General features: G+C 40.4%; 1 protein-coding gene across 1 annotated transcript in view; it reads right to left on the bottom strand.

Moving 5' to 3' along the window:
* PNPLA7 (patatin like domain 7, lysophospholipase) overlaps positions 1-16774 on the bottom strand; it is a 134535-nt gene that overhangs the window by 115774 nt on the left and 1987 nt on the right. The window contains exons 3-11 of the mRNA XM_084299130.1: positions 15960-16025; positions 15438-15525; positions 14703-14785; positions 12065-12153; positions 11501-11641; positions 9965-10124; positions 7711-7791; positions 2342-2470; positions 431-511 (exon numbers count right to left, since the gene is read on the bottom strand). Of these exons, the coding sequence (XP_084155256.1) occupies positions 431-511; positions 2342-2470; positions 7711-7791; positions 9965-10124; positions 11501-11641; positions 12065-12153; positions 14703-14785; positions 15438-15525; positions 15960-16025 (918 nt within the window). The remainder of the gene's footprint in view (positions 1-430; positions 512-2341; positions 2471-7710; positions 7792-9964; positions 10125-11500; positions 11642-12064; positions 12154-14702; positions 14786-15437; positions 15526-15959; positions 16026-16774) is intronic.

Below are 16774 nucleotides of genomic sequence, written 5' to 3'. Positions count from 1 at the left end.
CACTCACTAGAGCTGCTGCTTGACAATAAGCTGTCACAAGATACGCTGAAAATAATGCAAGTTACATAGTTTCTGTACTAGACCTGGTGATAGTATAGCATCAGTTTCAAAGGCAACTTCATTCTCAAGATACAGTCCAAGAAGCATCCTTGGAACTATTACAGGTTATAGTGTCTCAGCACCATTAACACAGGTCAGAACTTACTGAAATATAATGAAGCCTCTGCAGAACCAGAAATGACACGCTTCAAACTCTTTAAATTCTATCCTATTTTTATGGGCTGGTTACAAGTGCCTTACCTCTCACGTACTGTCATGATTAAACTAAAGTGCAACATTTACTTTGTAACGTTCTGAAACGAGCAAAAACTCTCAGTGCCAGATCAGTGCCAGGCTGCATAACAGCAAATAAAATGTATCCCAAACTTACACAGTTGAAGAGCTCAGTAGTCAGACCAAGGTAGTTGTGCAAAGCAAGGAACGTCACTCTCTGCAGCCTTACCATGATGATCTAGAAATCAAGGGGCAATAGGAATGGATTCAGCATTCTCGCATTCTCTCACATTTATTCTTGCATTTAAAGACAGCCGTGAACCAGAGTACTTGAAGGCACTTTTTAAAGAACAGACTGCAGCCTTTAACAATGCAAGCTGAAATTCCTTTATAGTGGTTGACAAATTGAAGCAAAGATGGATTAAAGTGGTTTACCAAAGACTTTACAGTCAGTTAACAGAAATAGAAAAAAAAAAGATTGTACATCCAAACACCGATTTTTTTTTCCTGTAAACATTAGTAACAAGCATGTCTTGAAAGAAAAGCATTCGCTTCTGTATTTCTCTCTTAAAAAAAAAAAAAAAAAACACAGCATTCCCCATAAAGTCTGTGCTACTGCTCTACAAACAGTCTAAACTGTCATAAGACATCACTGCTGCCTCACTGTCCTCTGCTCTGACAGCTTATTCCTTATCGCCATCTTCTCGTTTGTATCAGCTCTTATGGAGCAAGTTAAATTGCTATAACATCTGTTCTCCTCAACCACCAGTATTAGGGGGTTCATGTATATATTCATAAATCATAATGCATTCATAAATCATCTGAATACGAGAACAGTTTACAAAAAAAAAGTCATCATTGAAAGTAAATAAAAAGAACAGATCAGAATGGCTGATCAGGCCATGTGCATGCATTTGACTACTGTATCTGCAGGACAGTGAGCCATTCAACAAACGCCAAACTGAAACCATGAGTACAGAGCATCTTGTCCCTGCACTAGCTTCCACTTGCAGGATCTGCAGTACTCACTTGAAGACCAAGTTCCTGCAATGTTGAGGGATTTCTTGAAACAGCAAAAATCCCATGGCTTGCTGTAGCTGAGCAAACCAAGCTAACAGGGCAACTATGAGAAGTTCCCATGACAGTGTTCCCACATCGCCTAATTGAGGAATTTAGAAAAATATTGTTACCAGTAGCTGGCCTCAAGGACAAGGTCTATGTGACTGCTAATCACAAGGGGGTTGTTTTCTTGCAGGTGGGGTTGTTTTCTTGTAGCTGTTTGTCTGAGTGCTTTTGACCAATAATCTTGTGTGAAACACTGTCCACCCCTGTTAAGTTCTCTATAAAAGTTAGGCTATTCGGGCAATAAAATGAAGCATGATCTGACTCTACTGGGGTCTGTCGTGCTTTCGGCCGTGCTTCCTGCAACACTGCAAAGCAAAGGAAGCTGAACTTCAACTGTAATACAAAGCACAGCTCTTTCCTCAGGTGTTGAAAATCGCTTCTGACGTAGAAATTCACATCAGACTGAGTGTTGTTAATTTTGCAAAGCATCACCCTTCAACAAACAGCTTATGAGGATATGTCAGTCCCTTTTAGGAATATACAGCTGTCTTTTCCATGCTCCAAGTCATTCTGAAACCCTGCTGCAGCATTACTGTGATGCTCTGAAATCCATCAGGGGCATTACCATGATGCAGAGACCAAGCCAGCACATTTTACCCCACCTGGAGCTTACGGTGCTGGTCAGGCTGATGTGAGGAGCTATCACATGCAGAAAGCGATTTTATGTATGCATACACGAATTATTTCTTCCTATACATGACGAATGCTGATACCAGTACGTCTAGGTCTCTAAGAGTAGGAGGACTAACAAAACTAACTCAAGTCTTGAGAAGCAGCTACACCGAACAGTTCCGTATCTGCAAAAGGATGAGTTTGCTGGACCTTAAAATGCCTTCTTTATAACTCTGAAATCAGAGTGGATTTTCTGTTTTGATTTTGTCTGTGTTTTGTCTGTTTGTGTGGTCGCTGTTGGTTTTTAATTCTACTTAACAATGAAGCTTACCTGTACCACTCTAACAAGAGTTTCAGGATATTTCTGGAAGACGTCTTGAAAGGCACTCGCTGGAAGTCGCAATATAGTGGATGGAACGGCTGCTCGGGCTGAGACTGTTTTATACGGAGCAGGGTGACCCTAATAGAAAGGGTCAGACACAAGTTTATTCCACTGATAACCTCCTACAGGTCTTCCCAATTGCTTCCCAAATTTCTACTTTGATATTGTATACACTTGAAAGACATCATCTGACCACAAAGAGCCTTGAACTTATGCTCCATGACCTACAGCTGGTGTAATGAGGGCGGCATGGTCAGGTGAATTCACACAGGCCATTTCAGTAGCATTAAACAGAGACAGAGGCAGAGGAAATAAGAGCTACAAGAAGGTGTATCAGGTTAAGGGGAACTGACTAGTCTGTCAACTCTGTTATAGTTTTATTACAGGCAAAGCCAGGCTTTAAAAGAATTTTAACTCCCAGCTATTCAAAACATCACAGAAAAGAGGTTTTGCTGATTTTATTATCTGCAGCAAATAACTTGGTCATCAGTACAATAACAATCCTAGACTTGCATAATCAGAAAAAACAATTAAAGTGTAGTTCCTATGCACAGAACGCAGTAGGACAAAAAACAGGCAGACTCCTTGTTTTCTAAAACAACAACAACAAACAACACATATATATATCTATGATTCAAATATGATATTCAAAATGACAAAGCCAAACAGCTTCGCTTTATTTCACACAAATCAGGTCTCTACCATTCTGGCTTGCTAGAAGAATGGATGAAGAATTAACAAGCCAAAAAAAGATATAACTAAGTGATAGAATACAGATTTTTATACCATAAGACAAACCTATGTTTCAGGACTTTCCCCTTGAATCAGAACAGACGTTCACAAAAATCTACTGCCAAACTTGCATAAAAAGCTCCATACAACACCCCTTGCACCCCCTCAGTAAAGGGGGAAAAGAATATCTGTCACCCATGAATTCATTTACCAATACTAGAAACATTTATTTATCCAATATTTTTAAGATAAATAGAGTCCTTTTGTGGGATGGAGCATAAACTAAGTACGAAATACAATTTCTACTTCACAGTCACCTTACAGCTTCTGAAGCTTTCATTCCTCCTAAGCAGCGGGAGGCAAAGTTTTCAGACACTAGGGACACAGATACAAATGCTGATTACAAATGAAGATTTGCAAGTCTTCAAGGGCATTAAACAGCTAAACACAATCATTGCAAAATAATTTCTGCCTTAAACATACGGGAACGCCAAATAAGATGCATTTTGTATGACTGTAACCACTCTGGAAAATAAAGCTACAGCTCTGTCTGCCTTGCTGGTCTGGAAGTCACGATGAAGCAGATTCTAAAATAAAATTTAATTAATTGGAACCAATTTCTTAATTACACTAACTGCAGCTGACCTTTTTATAAAATCTGGGGATGATATTAATAGACTTGATTTTCAAGTTCCAAAGGGATTTGAAGTTTTAAACATCTTTGAGCTTTCTCAAAGTTTTCCTGAGTTTCTTTTAATTAAGTAAAGAAATCAACAAATCGCAATTCTGTGCTTTCACTGTACCCAAAATAAATGTAACAGCCCTCTTTTACAGGTCAGTTTAAAGCTCAGCTTTAAACAAAGTCATCCTTTGGTATTCTCCTTATAGTCAAAAGAAATACATACATATACATGTTCTGTTTTTAAATACAGATCCCTATGCTTTCCATCAACTGTATTTTCTACCAAACTCTACATGACATACACAAAGAAAAACTAAAGATGCCTATTAAGTCTTTAGTTGCTGGACAAAGGATAAGCATTAAGTTTAATAGTGTTCCATAACAAAAGGGCATTATTCAAAAGGGCAAAATAAGCACTCTTATATCACATTTATACAGTCTGCACTCTACCTAGAAAAGGCTTCCCCCTGAACAGTGCTTGTTTGAGGACAGAGCAGGGCTGACAGTCTCTGAGAAAACCAGTTTAAGGATAATAACAGATAATGATGCAGCAGCCTTTTTCACCAAAGAACAGCCCACCCCCCCAGTTTTTCAGCATATAATTTTTCCTTTTCGAAATCCCTGCATGACAGCAGCCTGCCTTTGAAAGAGTCAACCACCATGTCTAATAGGGTTGGAACCTGCTAAAAGCTGTCAGAGGAGTGGAAAGAGGAAATGTTCCCATAATTGTCAGTTCTTTCAAATGTAATGTAATCAGCTGCACAGAGAATATCACATTTAAATTATACAATTTTGCAATCACACACTGAGGCCACAAGGAACACAAGTTATAATCAGTAGTAAACTAGGGTTTTTTTGAGAGAACTTTTTGTTCTCAAAGCAGATAACTATTTACGTCTGTCTTGTTCTAAGACCTGTGGAGTAATTAAATATTGTAGGTGACAAATGTCACAGCTAAAGTAGTAGTTGAATCCAGATGACAGCCAAGGGCCAAAATAAATCTCCTAGTAGAGACACAGGTGCCTTACATTCTCCAACTTGGAGCAAAAGATCCTTTTTGTACCCAAAAATATGGCACATTCTCCCTATTCCCATTGCTTAGATTTCAGAAGAGTCAGTTTAGTCCAGAGGAAGATGTTACCCAACATTCTTGCAACGATCAATTACTTCTTATGACCCACAGAATCATCTAGGTTGGAAGAGACCTCTAAGATCACCGAGTCCAACCTCTGGCCTAACACTAACTAGTCCTCCACTAAACCATATCCCTAAGCTCTACATCTAAACATCTTTTAAAGACCTCCAGGGACGGTGACTCCACCACTTCCCTGGGCAGCCTGTTCCAATGCTGAACAACCCTTTCAGTAAAGAAGTTTTTCCTAATCTCCAACCTAAACCTCTCCTGGTGCAACTTTTGCCCATCTTATCTCAGGCCCCTTAAATGAACTTGAGCCCTGAAGGCTCACCTTCTTATCCAGGTGACTTTTTTCCCCAGCTTTTTCTACTCCTAAGCCTTTTATTTTTTGCCCCTCAGTCACTAGCAATTGATCAAGACTATTTCCTTTTTATTCCAGCTGTGCCACCTGCTCACAGTTTTCCAAATGCCATCTTCACAAGGAAGACAAAAGAATAGCAAAACCCATAGTGCCAGCAGTCATCCTCAAACACAGCCTTTGTTTGTCCCATTTAGCTCAGAAAAAATCATCATTCAAGACATAGAACATGTGGAAAAAAGGACAGGCGTAGGGTGAGCACTCAGCAACAACTTCCGAAAACACTTGCATGGACATCAACAATGTCCAGTTCAGAGACTTCTTTAATATTTAAGGCCATATCAGTTCAGAGGCAGATGATTAAACTATAACACTGAACTGTTCCAAAATCTCATGAAAGGGCTGGCATCTACCTGGATTCAAATTCTCCAGTTTCACCTCTGAGTTTTGAGAAAGCAACATTTATCTGTTCTCAGAATAACTGAAATGTAGAACAAGTCTTTTAATTCAGAGATGGCATTTCTATTTAGTAGGTCTAAGAAAACTTTAAAAATTAGACAATTAAATAGGAAAATTACCTCTTACATGCCCTGTCTTTGGGTCCTACAACAAATGGCAGCACTTCTAACAACAACCTCAACCTTTTTGCGCATCTCTCAACCAAGTATGAGACAAGCCTGATGTCCTATGTTACAAAACTGGACAAAGAAATCACCAATCCAGCTCCAACAATTCAAAGTCTCTCTGAAAGCATTTTTTCTCCAATTCAGGTCCACACGTCTGGTGGTACAGTAAAATTTTGTTAAGGGTATGGTATCTGCTGGAGGTTCTAAGACTCATCCAATATCTCCAAATGCCACAGAGAAACCTCCTCTATTTTGATCAATACTACTTTCCTGCTCCTTGCCCATCTTCATGCTACTCCTATACCCAAGTGAATAAGAAGCATAGTAAGAAGAAAAAGCAGAAATAAAATAATCAGTTCAAAAGCAGGGAAACAAGAAAGAAAAGAGGGAGCAGTAGAAAATAAATTAGAACAAGTTACTTAAGAAAGAAAGTGTGCAAGGTTCTTGGTTTTATACTTTTCTGCACACTAACAGCGCCTTTTAATCAGACTTTCAATAATTCTTCTATTCTGCTTCACTACTGGTGTAACTAATAAGAATGAAGAAAAAAAGGATAGAATGAAAATAAAAAGAAATGAATGACAACCACCCTGATAAAAAAAAAAAGTGCAACAGAAAATCAACACTGAAGAGAACATTAAATTCCTGTTGTATAAGAAAACAGGAAAAGAATATGATTAGTATCCAGATTCTCCATGGCTCTTTAGGATACTGTCATTAAGAAAATTTACTGTCAGAAGCATCATTGGCAAAGACCTCTGAATCTGCTATTACTATGGATTTGACAGCACGAAGCAGACTTGTACAGTCCAAATTATTTACTTGCCATTGCTTTCTACAGAAGAAAGTGTGTCCTAGCTTAAAAATTGTTATTCCTTTCAATAGGTTTAATGGAAATTTTTATTTATACACACACACACAAATATGTACTATCTGTTTTCATCTAGAAGTGGCAAAGAACACTTTACAGAATCATTAGAACTAATACGTATGATAAGGGTACTATTTAATGAAAGGAAACAAACAAATATAAGAGAATCGATGTCAAATATGAACAACTTTTTGATTAGATTTTCATCTTAATCTCAGCTATCAACACCCTCCAAGTAAGCACTCAAGTGCTTTGATGTTACTGAAGACGATGAATCCTCCACCTTCGGTTTAGACATTCCTAAATAAGATACGATGTGATGTGACAATTTCAGAAAACCCATCGCTGTAATTCCACCTGAAACAAAATCCACACTGCTAATTTGTGCAAGCAGCTAGCACTTAGCTCATCCTATTGCTTGCCACAGAGCACAACCCTCGGATGGCCAGTAGCAACAACAACATATTAGGAAAAAATCAAATCCATCAACTGGTTTCACAGTGTAATTACAATAATAACAACTGTCAGATTATTTTCATTGGACTAAATAAAAATAAATTTGTTAAGTAATAAGTCAAACCATATAAAATCCAGGAATTCTGGGCCCTAACCTGGTCCTTCTCCTGACGTCCTTGTGACCTTGAGCAAATCAAAAACTATACCTCAGGTTTTCCAGACATAAATGAAAGATTCAAACACTGATGTTTACCAGAAAAGTTGCTGAGAAATAGCCAGTGTTACACTGTTAAGCATTCATTTTTCACAACCTGTTTACAGCTACAAAAAGGACTGGTTAAAGAAACTGTAGCCACGCCAGTTCTTTCTGAGTAATGCTGAAAGTTTATGTCTCCCCCCACACCAGGCTCAGTGACATAAGACAGCGCTGCAGGAAACCTGCACGTTCAAGAACTTACCGTGATAACATCTAGAATGCTGAGAAGGCTGTGGACACTGTCTCCTGCCAGCACCTCCTTAACAACCACTTCTGTTCCATCCTGCAAGTGTAGGATAGAAGATTACTATGGGCTCACAGAGGTGTATATATGGCATATGCAGAGTGTTTTAGAAAGCTTAACTTGCTGTCATTCTCCCAGATAGACTGAACAGCCTTAACAGAAATGGTCCCCCATTAGAACTTGGAGGCTAGTATTCTCTCTAATCTGATGGAAGTGTGCTAATTCACATCACCCAGATTGTAAACCACCATTCTAATAGACAGCAGAAAAACCACAAGACATTCAAAGACACTCCAGTGCAGTTCAGGAAGTGATAAATTAAAGGAAACTAGAAGCCTCTTTTGTCTAGGGGTAGATGTCACCTACTTGTCTTTTCTATGTAACAAAGAAAAACAAAAAAGCTCTCTTCACTCTGAAACAGAATTAGCTCCCTTTATCAAAGGATTACACATCAATGAGCAGTACAACAGGAAAAAAGTGAAAGGCTGTAGTGGCTTTATGTGGCATGGTTTCGGTAGCGGGGGGGGAAAGGAAGGCGGTCGTAGGGGTGGCTTCTGCAAGAAGAATCCAGAAGCATCCAAAAGCTGCCCCATGTTCAGTAAGGGACCAGCCACTGGCCAGGGTCGGGCCAATAAGTGATGTTGTTTGCATCTCTGTGAGAGAAGATTTAAGAAAGGAGGAAAAAAAAAAAACACTGCACAACAGCAGCTGGGAGAGAGGAGTGAGAAGCAGCCCTGCAGCCCCCAGGGTCGGTGCAGCAGGAGGGCAGGAGGTGCTCCAGGCACGCAGCAGCAGTTCCCCTGCAGCCTGTGGAGAGGCCCCTGGTGGAGCAGGCTGTCCCCCTGCAGCCCATGGGTCCCACATGGAGCAGATCTCCATGCTGCAGCCCCCCCATGGGTGGAGGAGCCCCCAGTGGAGCAGGTGGATGTGGCCTGGAGGAGGCTGCGGCCCATGGACAACCCTCGCAGGAGCAGGCCCCGGGCTGGAGCTGCAGCCCGTGGAGAGGAGCCCACGCAGGAGCAGGGGGCTGGGGGGAGCTGCCGCCCACCCGTGGGGGACCCGTGCTGGAGCAGTTTGCTCCTGGGGGATGGACCCCGTGGTACAGAGCTGTGTGGGAGCAGTGCTTGGAGAGCTGCTGCCTGTGGGAAGCCCACACAGGATCAGGTCAGGAAGGATGGCATCCTGTGGGAGGGACCCCACGTGGAGCAGGGGCAGAGAGGGACCAACAAGGAGCGGCAGAGATGAAGCGCTATAGACTGACTGCAACCCCCATTCCCCGTTCCCCTGCACCGCTTGGGGGGAGGAGGTGGAAGAGGGCAGATGGGGGAAGGCATTTTTGGTTTCTTTCCTTTGTTTCTCACTTCCCTACCTTGTTACTAATAGGTAATAAATCTTCCTACTCTGAGTCTGTTTTGCCCATCACGATAATTGTTGAAGGATCTCCCCATCCTTATCTCAATCCTTGAGCCCTTTGCATCGTATTTTCTCCCCCTTCTCAAAGAGTGAAAGAGCAGCTGTGGTCGAGCTCGACTGCCCACCCAAGTAAAACCACCAAAGAAGTATATATAGAAATCAAAAAATTTTAGATCATTAGAAACCCTAGCAAATGCATTTTCCGCCACCAAAACTGAATTAAACTTGAAAAGTTCAGTGAAGAATAATAATTTAAAAAAAAAAAAGTAATCCAAATTGGCAGAATGGATTGCACTTAGTGTTTTAAGACTCACCCATAATACAAGCTATCTTTTCCTCGTCCACACAAAAGCAAATCTGGATCTGCCACCTTCCAGGCAAGCCCCTTAACTAGCAGGTTAAAGTATTTCGGAGTGTAGCATCACTTGGTCTCTTCTACTGACACTGTCCTATTCTGTACCCCTAACTTACATAACCATCATCCAAAATGAGGATGTTTCCAACAGTGTGCAAAGCCAGTCTTACACCCCAATCTCCCGCAGTAACTATGTGACCAGAGTATGTGAGGTTATTTCAGAACACCCCATAAGTCCTGCATTTAGCTTCCTCTTCTAACACATGGTGGACCACAGCTCAAAACCTTCACCTTGAAATATCATGGCCCTGAAGGGTTAGAAGCAGTCTTTACGAATATCAGTATGATTCAAACCTAAGTTTAATCAATGATTAATAATTCATGCCGACACACATGCTATGCCAAGAGATTTATCTCAAGAACCATGACTTAGTTTATGCTTACGTTTTCTTGAATGCAAACTTCCAGCTTTCCATCTTGCACAACATAGATGCTGTTATCAAGCTGCCCAGGACGGAAGATGTATTCACCTTCGTGCAACTGCACAAAAAACATGTGCTTGCACAGTTCCAGAAAAAGAGGCTTCTCAAAGTGACCAAGGACCCTGCAGGAAAGAAAATGAAATATTAGTTTTTTTCCCCCCTCTATGCAAATGAAACCTAAAGCTGTCACCACCCTTAGAAAATCCTTCCTAAATCACCAAAGCCCTCCCATAAGACCTTAGAGGAAGTTGTAGCACAGCAGTACGATGGTCTGGCATTTCCTACTGCAGAAGTCACCAAGACAGAAATGCAGGAGTGCTGTAAAATGCTGAGAAGTGTAAATACTGGAGCTCCTTTTTGAACATCACACCAAACAATGCCAACAGGTGCAAAAAGGAAGGTCTTCTTCAAGCAAATGGTAGCATGGCTTTTCAAGGGAAATGAATATAAAAACCCACAGCAGATTCACACATTGTATGACAAAAGCTACCCTTTGTAACTTCCCCTTGTAGTACAGCTACCCCCACGTAACCAGAACACATGAGAAATACTGAAGGAAAAAAAAATCCCATCATTGTATCCTTGTAAATTTGTACTACCTCCTACAGGCAGCATGCAACTGAACTTGTTTCACTGTCACGGGAGTCCATCACCACTAGGCAGACAGAAATCTCCATCTTAAACCTCAGCATTCTGTGCACAGCACCAGAAGGGCCTTCCATATAGTTCCATGAGCTCCCCTTTAACACAATCAAATTCTTCCGCAACATCAGTTAGTCACAGGACGTCAGAATTCCACAAGAGAAAGCTTAGATGACTTAAATAGTTCTTTTACTACAGTACCAAAGTAATTTTATTAGAGTACCAAAACATCTATTATGTATGACCTTCAGGACTAAATTAGATTGTAATAGGAAAAAAATTAACATATACAAACAAAACCAAAGTTTCAGATCTGAAACTTTTTGCTTTGTCAGCAATATCAACACAACTGAATTGGCACAATGACCTTCCTATCACCCCTCCAGAGGGCTGGGGGGGTTAAGTTGGCTTTGATTTTATTTGTAACCTTTTTAGCTAGACAAGTAAAAAATTCTGCAGTTTAGCAAGTTGTCAATATGGCAGCCAATTAGTATTTACTAATTATGACAACGTTTGCACAAAAAATGGTCAGATACAGTCTAAAGGGAATTTAAAAAATGCACTAACAGAAATATGTTCACATCAGAGAAATCTTACTATCTCCAAATTTAGGCACTAAACTGTCTCCCCAACCCACTCTATTTTCTTTTAATGCACTCCAATATTTTCTTAGTTTCTAGAAATTTGGAAACTATTTGACTTTTTCATCATGCTCAGGTGAAGTTTCTTTCAACTGCTTCAATACTCTGACCACACAGAGATAAATTTTAAGGCTTTAAATGAGGCAGCAAGAACATTTATATCACTTGAATATCCGTCAAAAGCAAAATAAAGTTATCTTTCCATTTAACATTACCTAACATTTTTAAGCATGTATAGGACTTCCGATGGCAAATGCGAGTTCTTTACATCAAATTCTGTCAGATCTGCCTCTAGCAGAGAGGGAGGTGGTTCCTTGGGCTGCAGAGTTGGACACTCCTTCTTGATACGCAGAATCCTACAAATCAAAACACCAGAAGGTCAGGATGACATCTCATCTGTCTTAGCAGCCAGTTGTACACGGGCACCATAGGCTGAGCACAATACCAAAAGCACACTAGACCAAGTTACACATTATCAAATAGATAAAACAGCAGTGTTCCTCTCTCTGACTGCTCCCTTCCTGCCTTCTTCAGCAAAACTACAGACAATGCTGCAGGCACACCCACTCCATTTCAACAAACTTCCCAGCAGAATGCAAGGCCAGTGCCCAGCTGGGAGACCAAAGGATTGTGAAAAACAACAGCAATAGAAAAACACTGTGCTAGGGATTGGTTCCACACCCCATACACACAAACAAAACAAAACACCACCACACACAACACCACACACACAACAGCACCCATTGCATGAATTCTCCCCTTCCCTAAAGCCCAAGTACCTTTTTGCCAAATTTAAAACTTTTGCCCGTTTCCGCATCCTTTGGCGAGGCACTGTGTTCCCAACCAGAGAGTTCGGAAGGGTTGTAACCTAGGAGGAAGTAACAAAACCAGAAACATTTACTAAAAAACAAAACCTTAGCCCCAACCCTGCAAAAGATCTAAGTTATCTACCAGGTCATTAGAACATGAGTAGAGCGAGGCAATAATGTAAGACTTTGAGGACTGGAACAACACCTACTCCAGGATCACTTTCTTTCTAGACATAAAGCAGAGTATATTTTGATCTTGAAAAGCAACCACTACAGTGGTCATGGATGGTAGTGAAGAAAAAAAAAACCCTTAGCTATACAATTCTCACTTAGGAACACCCAACGTCAGGCAGAGAAGTAACATTTAAAGTTCCAGTATTCCTTTGGAGGCCTGATGTTAACGCACCAGGGCCTGATTCATTTTTCAACTGGTGACAAACAGCAGCACAGGCATGCAGCCAGTCTTTTGCTTCCTTTTCACAGTAAATAAGTGCCACCTTCTGGAGAATTGCAACAACTGCAAGACCAAGAAAATAATCTCAGTAGTAACTAAAGTATTACTACTTTCCTCACACACACACACACACAAAAAAATAAAAAAATAAAAAATAAAAAATAAAAAAAATTAAATTAGTTTGGACTTTTTTTCTTTTTCTTTCCTTTTTTTTTTTTTTTTTAAAAAAAAGAGTACAAGTTTGGCATTTTACCAAAAATGCATAAAGCATTCCACTACAAACAGCAGTTCGCAATATTCTATATATCTCATTCATAAAATGATTTCACCACGTGAAATTCTAGGCAGCTTTATATAAATGTGTCAGACAACATGAAAATTATGAAGTTCTGAATTTAAGAAGCACAGTCCAAGAACAATGCTCAGTTTTCAAAACAGCACAGTGTCTACCATTAAGCCCAAATACCTGAGCAAAGCGCATGAGGCAGAGGGCTGCGGCAGCCCACGAGAGGAAGCGTCCCTCCACAAGCAGTGTCTGACAAAGCAAGGTTATTTATCCCTACCTTATTTCTCTACACGCTGTTAAGCAGTGTCTGTGTGAGCACACAGCTGCACTCGAGCAGGCTGTCCCACAGACAGCGAGGACGCCTGCAGCCCCACTCTGCCGGTGGTCCTGAAGGGGCCGCTCCAGCCCCCTCCTGCCTCGCAGGTCCCAGGGGCCGGGGACCCCACCAGACCCAGGATCTGACACCACAGGAGCACACATCGCAGTCAGGACTAAGCTGCCTTTTTCTTCCACCAGCCATTTGTATCTGACTACAAGCAAGCAATAACCATTTGCTACTCTGAAAAGAGTTCAGAGTCCCCATCTGAGTAAGATGCAGCTTTCCAAAGCTGGGCTCTCTCAATAACACTGTATGTACTAAAACTCCAAGAAGTTGCTCCATAGACTTTGGCACAGATGGTGCTGAGTAAGGAAACCACCTCGACACCCAGGCCCTATCACATTTGTTTTTTTCACAAGCTTGCACATCTCTGCACTGACACAGCCATTCATTCCTCCTCTGAAAAGATTCGTTCTTTTGGCCACGGTGGTACTGTCAATTGGGGGAAAAAAGAATCTCACATTCAGCACACACTAAACAGCTTCAAGGGAAGCAAGGCAGGAACATTAACATCCTCAGTTAACTGACAACCAGACCATCAGTGGTGAAAACCTAGGATGCCTACACTAAGGCTAACCTAGTTAGTCACAGGAAATGTCTGTTCAAACCTTCTTGTTACAAGTGAAAAAGACAAAGTGAAACTGTAAAGACAAAAAAAAAAAAAAAAAAAGAGAAAGAGAGAGAGAACTAAGTATCAGAAAGGCAGCCACAGACTTTAAGGATTTAACCAACTTGTCAGCCAGAGTCAAACTAGATCCCATGCAGGAACTGACTTCTGACTGACAGAAAATTTAAGGAGACTTTTTAGAATAATAGGGCACAAACAACATCAGGACAGGAAACCTAGGGCACACATAACATTCCTTGCTGCAATCTAAGGCAAAGTTCAATCACTGGATAAAGCCCTCTGAAACAGTCTATAATTATAGTCTGAAAGTCTTATTTGTAATTCAAGAAAACAAGGGCTCATATATTGAAGTGGTTAGTGCTGTTCGTAGGTAGACTGCAGAAAAATAAATCTGAGTACGTGCTCCCCAAATAGACTGGCCATCTCCTAACATGGGAAAGACAGTGTCAGCTTTGAACATAAGGACCGCACTAGAAGTCATTATCTGAAAAGGACAATCCTGAATATAGACACTGAAAATCTTGAATATAATTCTAAATATAGAAAAAGATAGGTAGATTATGATGGATAATCAACCATCAATTCCATAGAGGAGTATTCTTTGATTCACCACTGTCCTTGATGTCTGAAAATATTCCTGAAGGAGGTAAGGTTTAATCAGAAAGAGAAGCTTTTGCTGTTCCATTTGCAATTCTGGCAAGATTCCAGGAGTTCTGACACGTCCCCAAAATTTCAAGGAAGCTTAATGGGTCAAAGATCCTGAGCCGGACTAAGCAAGCAAAATGTTTCAAAATTTACCAGACCTCCTAAACTGGATCTTTTTAATCTTTACGTCCCTCCAACCATGCCAAATATTCTTACCTTTCTCATGATCTTCCGCCCATAGAACATCACTTTGTCTCGTTTGCGAAATCTGTATTGAGGCACATGTGGTTGAAGTTGTTCTAAAACAGACAAGTTTCCCATCAGAAACCATCTGCAGCTTTATGTTACAGGCAGAAAGAAGACTAAGCACGAGTTGTCAGCTTCGTTACTTCCTTAATAGCCACAGTTCGTGTCTGCTAAGAAACAAACTATTGTGGCCAGCACTTCAAATTCAAACCCGCACAAGGCACCTCACGATTCAGCTCCAGTTAGCCAAGCCAGACTAGAGATGAGCTAGCTTAAGGCTCCACCTAATCACTGGGGAAGGTAAAAAGACTCTCTAAACAGGCAGAGAGATCAGGGGACTTTACAATCACAAAAGGAAACCTCCAGTTCACTGATGTCTCATTATTTTAACAGTGAAGTCACAGCAGGCTTGAAATTATTTGTAAGCCAAGTGACATTAAGGCTATCACACACTAGAGAAACAAAAGTCTCCAGTGTCCTGCACAAGACAGTTATGAATTTGACATTCAGAGCTGGGTAAGTGTATCAATGCAAGTTCTTTATCCTGTTAAAGCTTTTTTTTTCTGCAGAAGCCACTACCTTCACAGCAAAAAGTTATTACAAATTGACCCAGAATTTACCACATAATGCTACAAAAAATACTGAAGGTTACTGAGAAAAAAATACTGAGAAAACTGTTTTTAAACATTGTTGTTGAGTACTTACTAGACTGTTTCACTCTTCTATAGATGACAATCACAACAGTCCCTATCAGGAGCAAAGCAACTGCAGCTCCGATTGCAATTCCAGTCAGCTGTGGGAAGAATTTACAGGGGAAACAAATTAATGACTTTTGTAGTTGAAAGTTATTTTATGTTTTGGAGAACACTTAGCTCAGTAAGTGGCCTGAATATCACACACATTCACAAATATTTCATTTTTAACTAAAACATCACACATACAAGAAGTTTAAATTTAAATTATATCAGTGCTTCATAAGCTTATATGCGAAATATTCAGCATTCTTCCCCTAAAGATCTGTGAACTGATGAGCTAAATATACATGGGATGAAATAAGAGGAATTAATTCCTGCCTCATGCACAGCAACAATAAGGAAACAAAAACTCCTCCTCTCAGTCTACTCAGACTTCAGCTTTGACAAAGCAGAGTTCTTGGAGCTTACAAGCAATTGCACACTATTTATGCACACACAATCTTTCATCCAGTTGATTAAAGCTGTACATTACCATAGTAGTCTGTATTCTGTCTTCTACAAATTGAAGAATTCGTGTTCCACCTGCTGGTAACACAGCCTAGCACCAAAAGGAAAGTGAAATTAGTTTCCCACAACAGGCAAAAAGCCTCCATAAAAACATCTCAGTGTCTGCTCTGCCATACACAATACAACTTGATAGTATTTTCCAATGTCTTTCTTTCAACTATCATCCACTCTGAAACACAACACATTCAGTGGAGAGGGGCCAGTACTGGAGTTTATATTGGTGTCAGTTCCTAAACCATGCTAAAACAGGGTCAAACAGGGAGATGATAGCTTTTTTTTTTTAATGACGATGTTACTCAGAGCAATAAGGATAAGAGTGGAATGTAAAGAATTTTAAGAGACTAAGAAAATAAGCAATAAAATGGCAGATAAAATTCAGCATAAACAAGGAAGATTTGCACATGGGATTTGCTCTAACTCAGGTATACAGCCCTGGAACCTATCCTGACTGTTGTTATTCTGGGAAAAAAATGTGAAAGTTATAAAAGCTGTAAGTTTGACAGCTCAAAACTTCCCTGAGCGGAGGTAAAAAGCAAACCAAATATTAGGAACAAGTAGGAAACTAAAGAGTATAAGAACACACCAGCCAGTAAGTCTTAAGTCCGACTCAAACCTTACAAGCTCTTGAATCTTATATTTTTTTTTTTTTGGTCTCAATTTTTGCCCTCAGTTCCAGATTTGGATGGTGTCTTAATTTATCTTTGCAACCAAAAGAAAACTGGAAGCGCACGCTGGGAGTCACCAAACCACGAGAGTCTCTCTCATCAAAGTTCATTCCGG

The sequence above is a fragment of the Netta rufina genome, assembly GCF_964035555.1.
Source record: "Netta rufina genome assembly, chromosome: 20".
Classification (NCBI taxonomy): Eukaryota; Metazoa; Chordata; class Aves; order Anseriformes; family Anatidae; genus Netta; species Netta rufina.
This window is presented reverse-complemented; position numbering and strand designations above follow the sequence as displayed.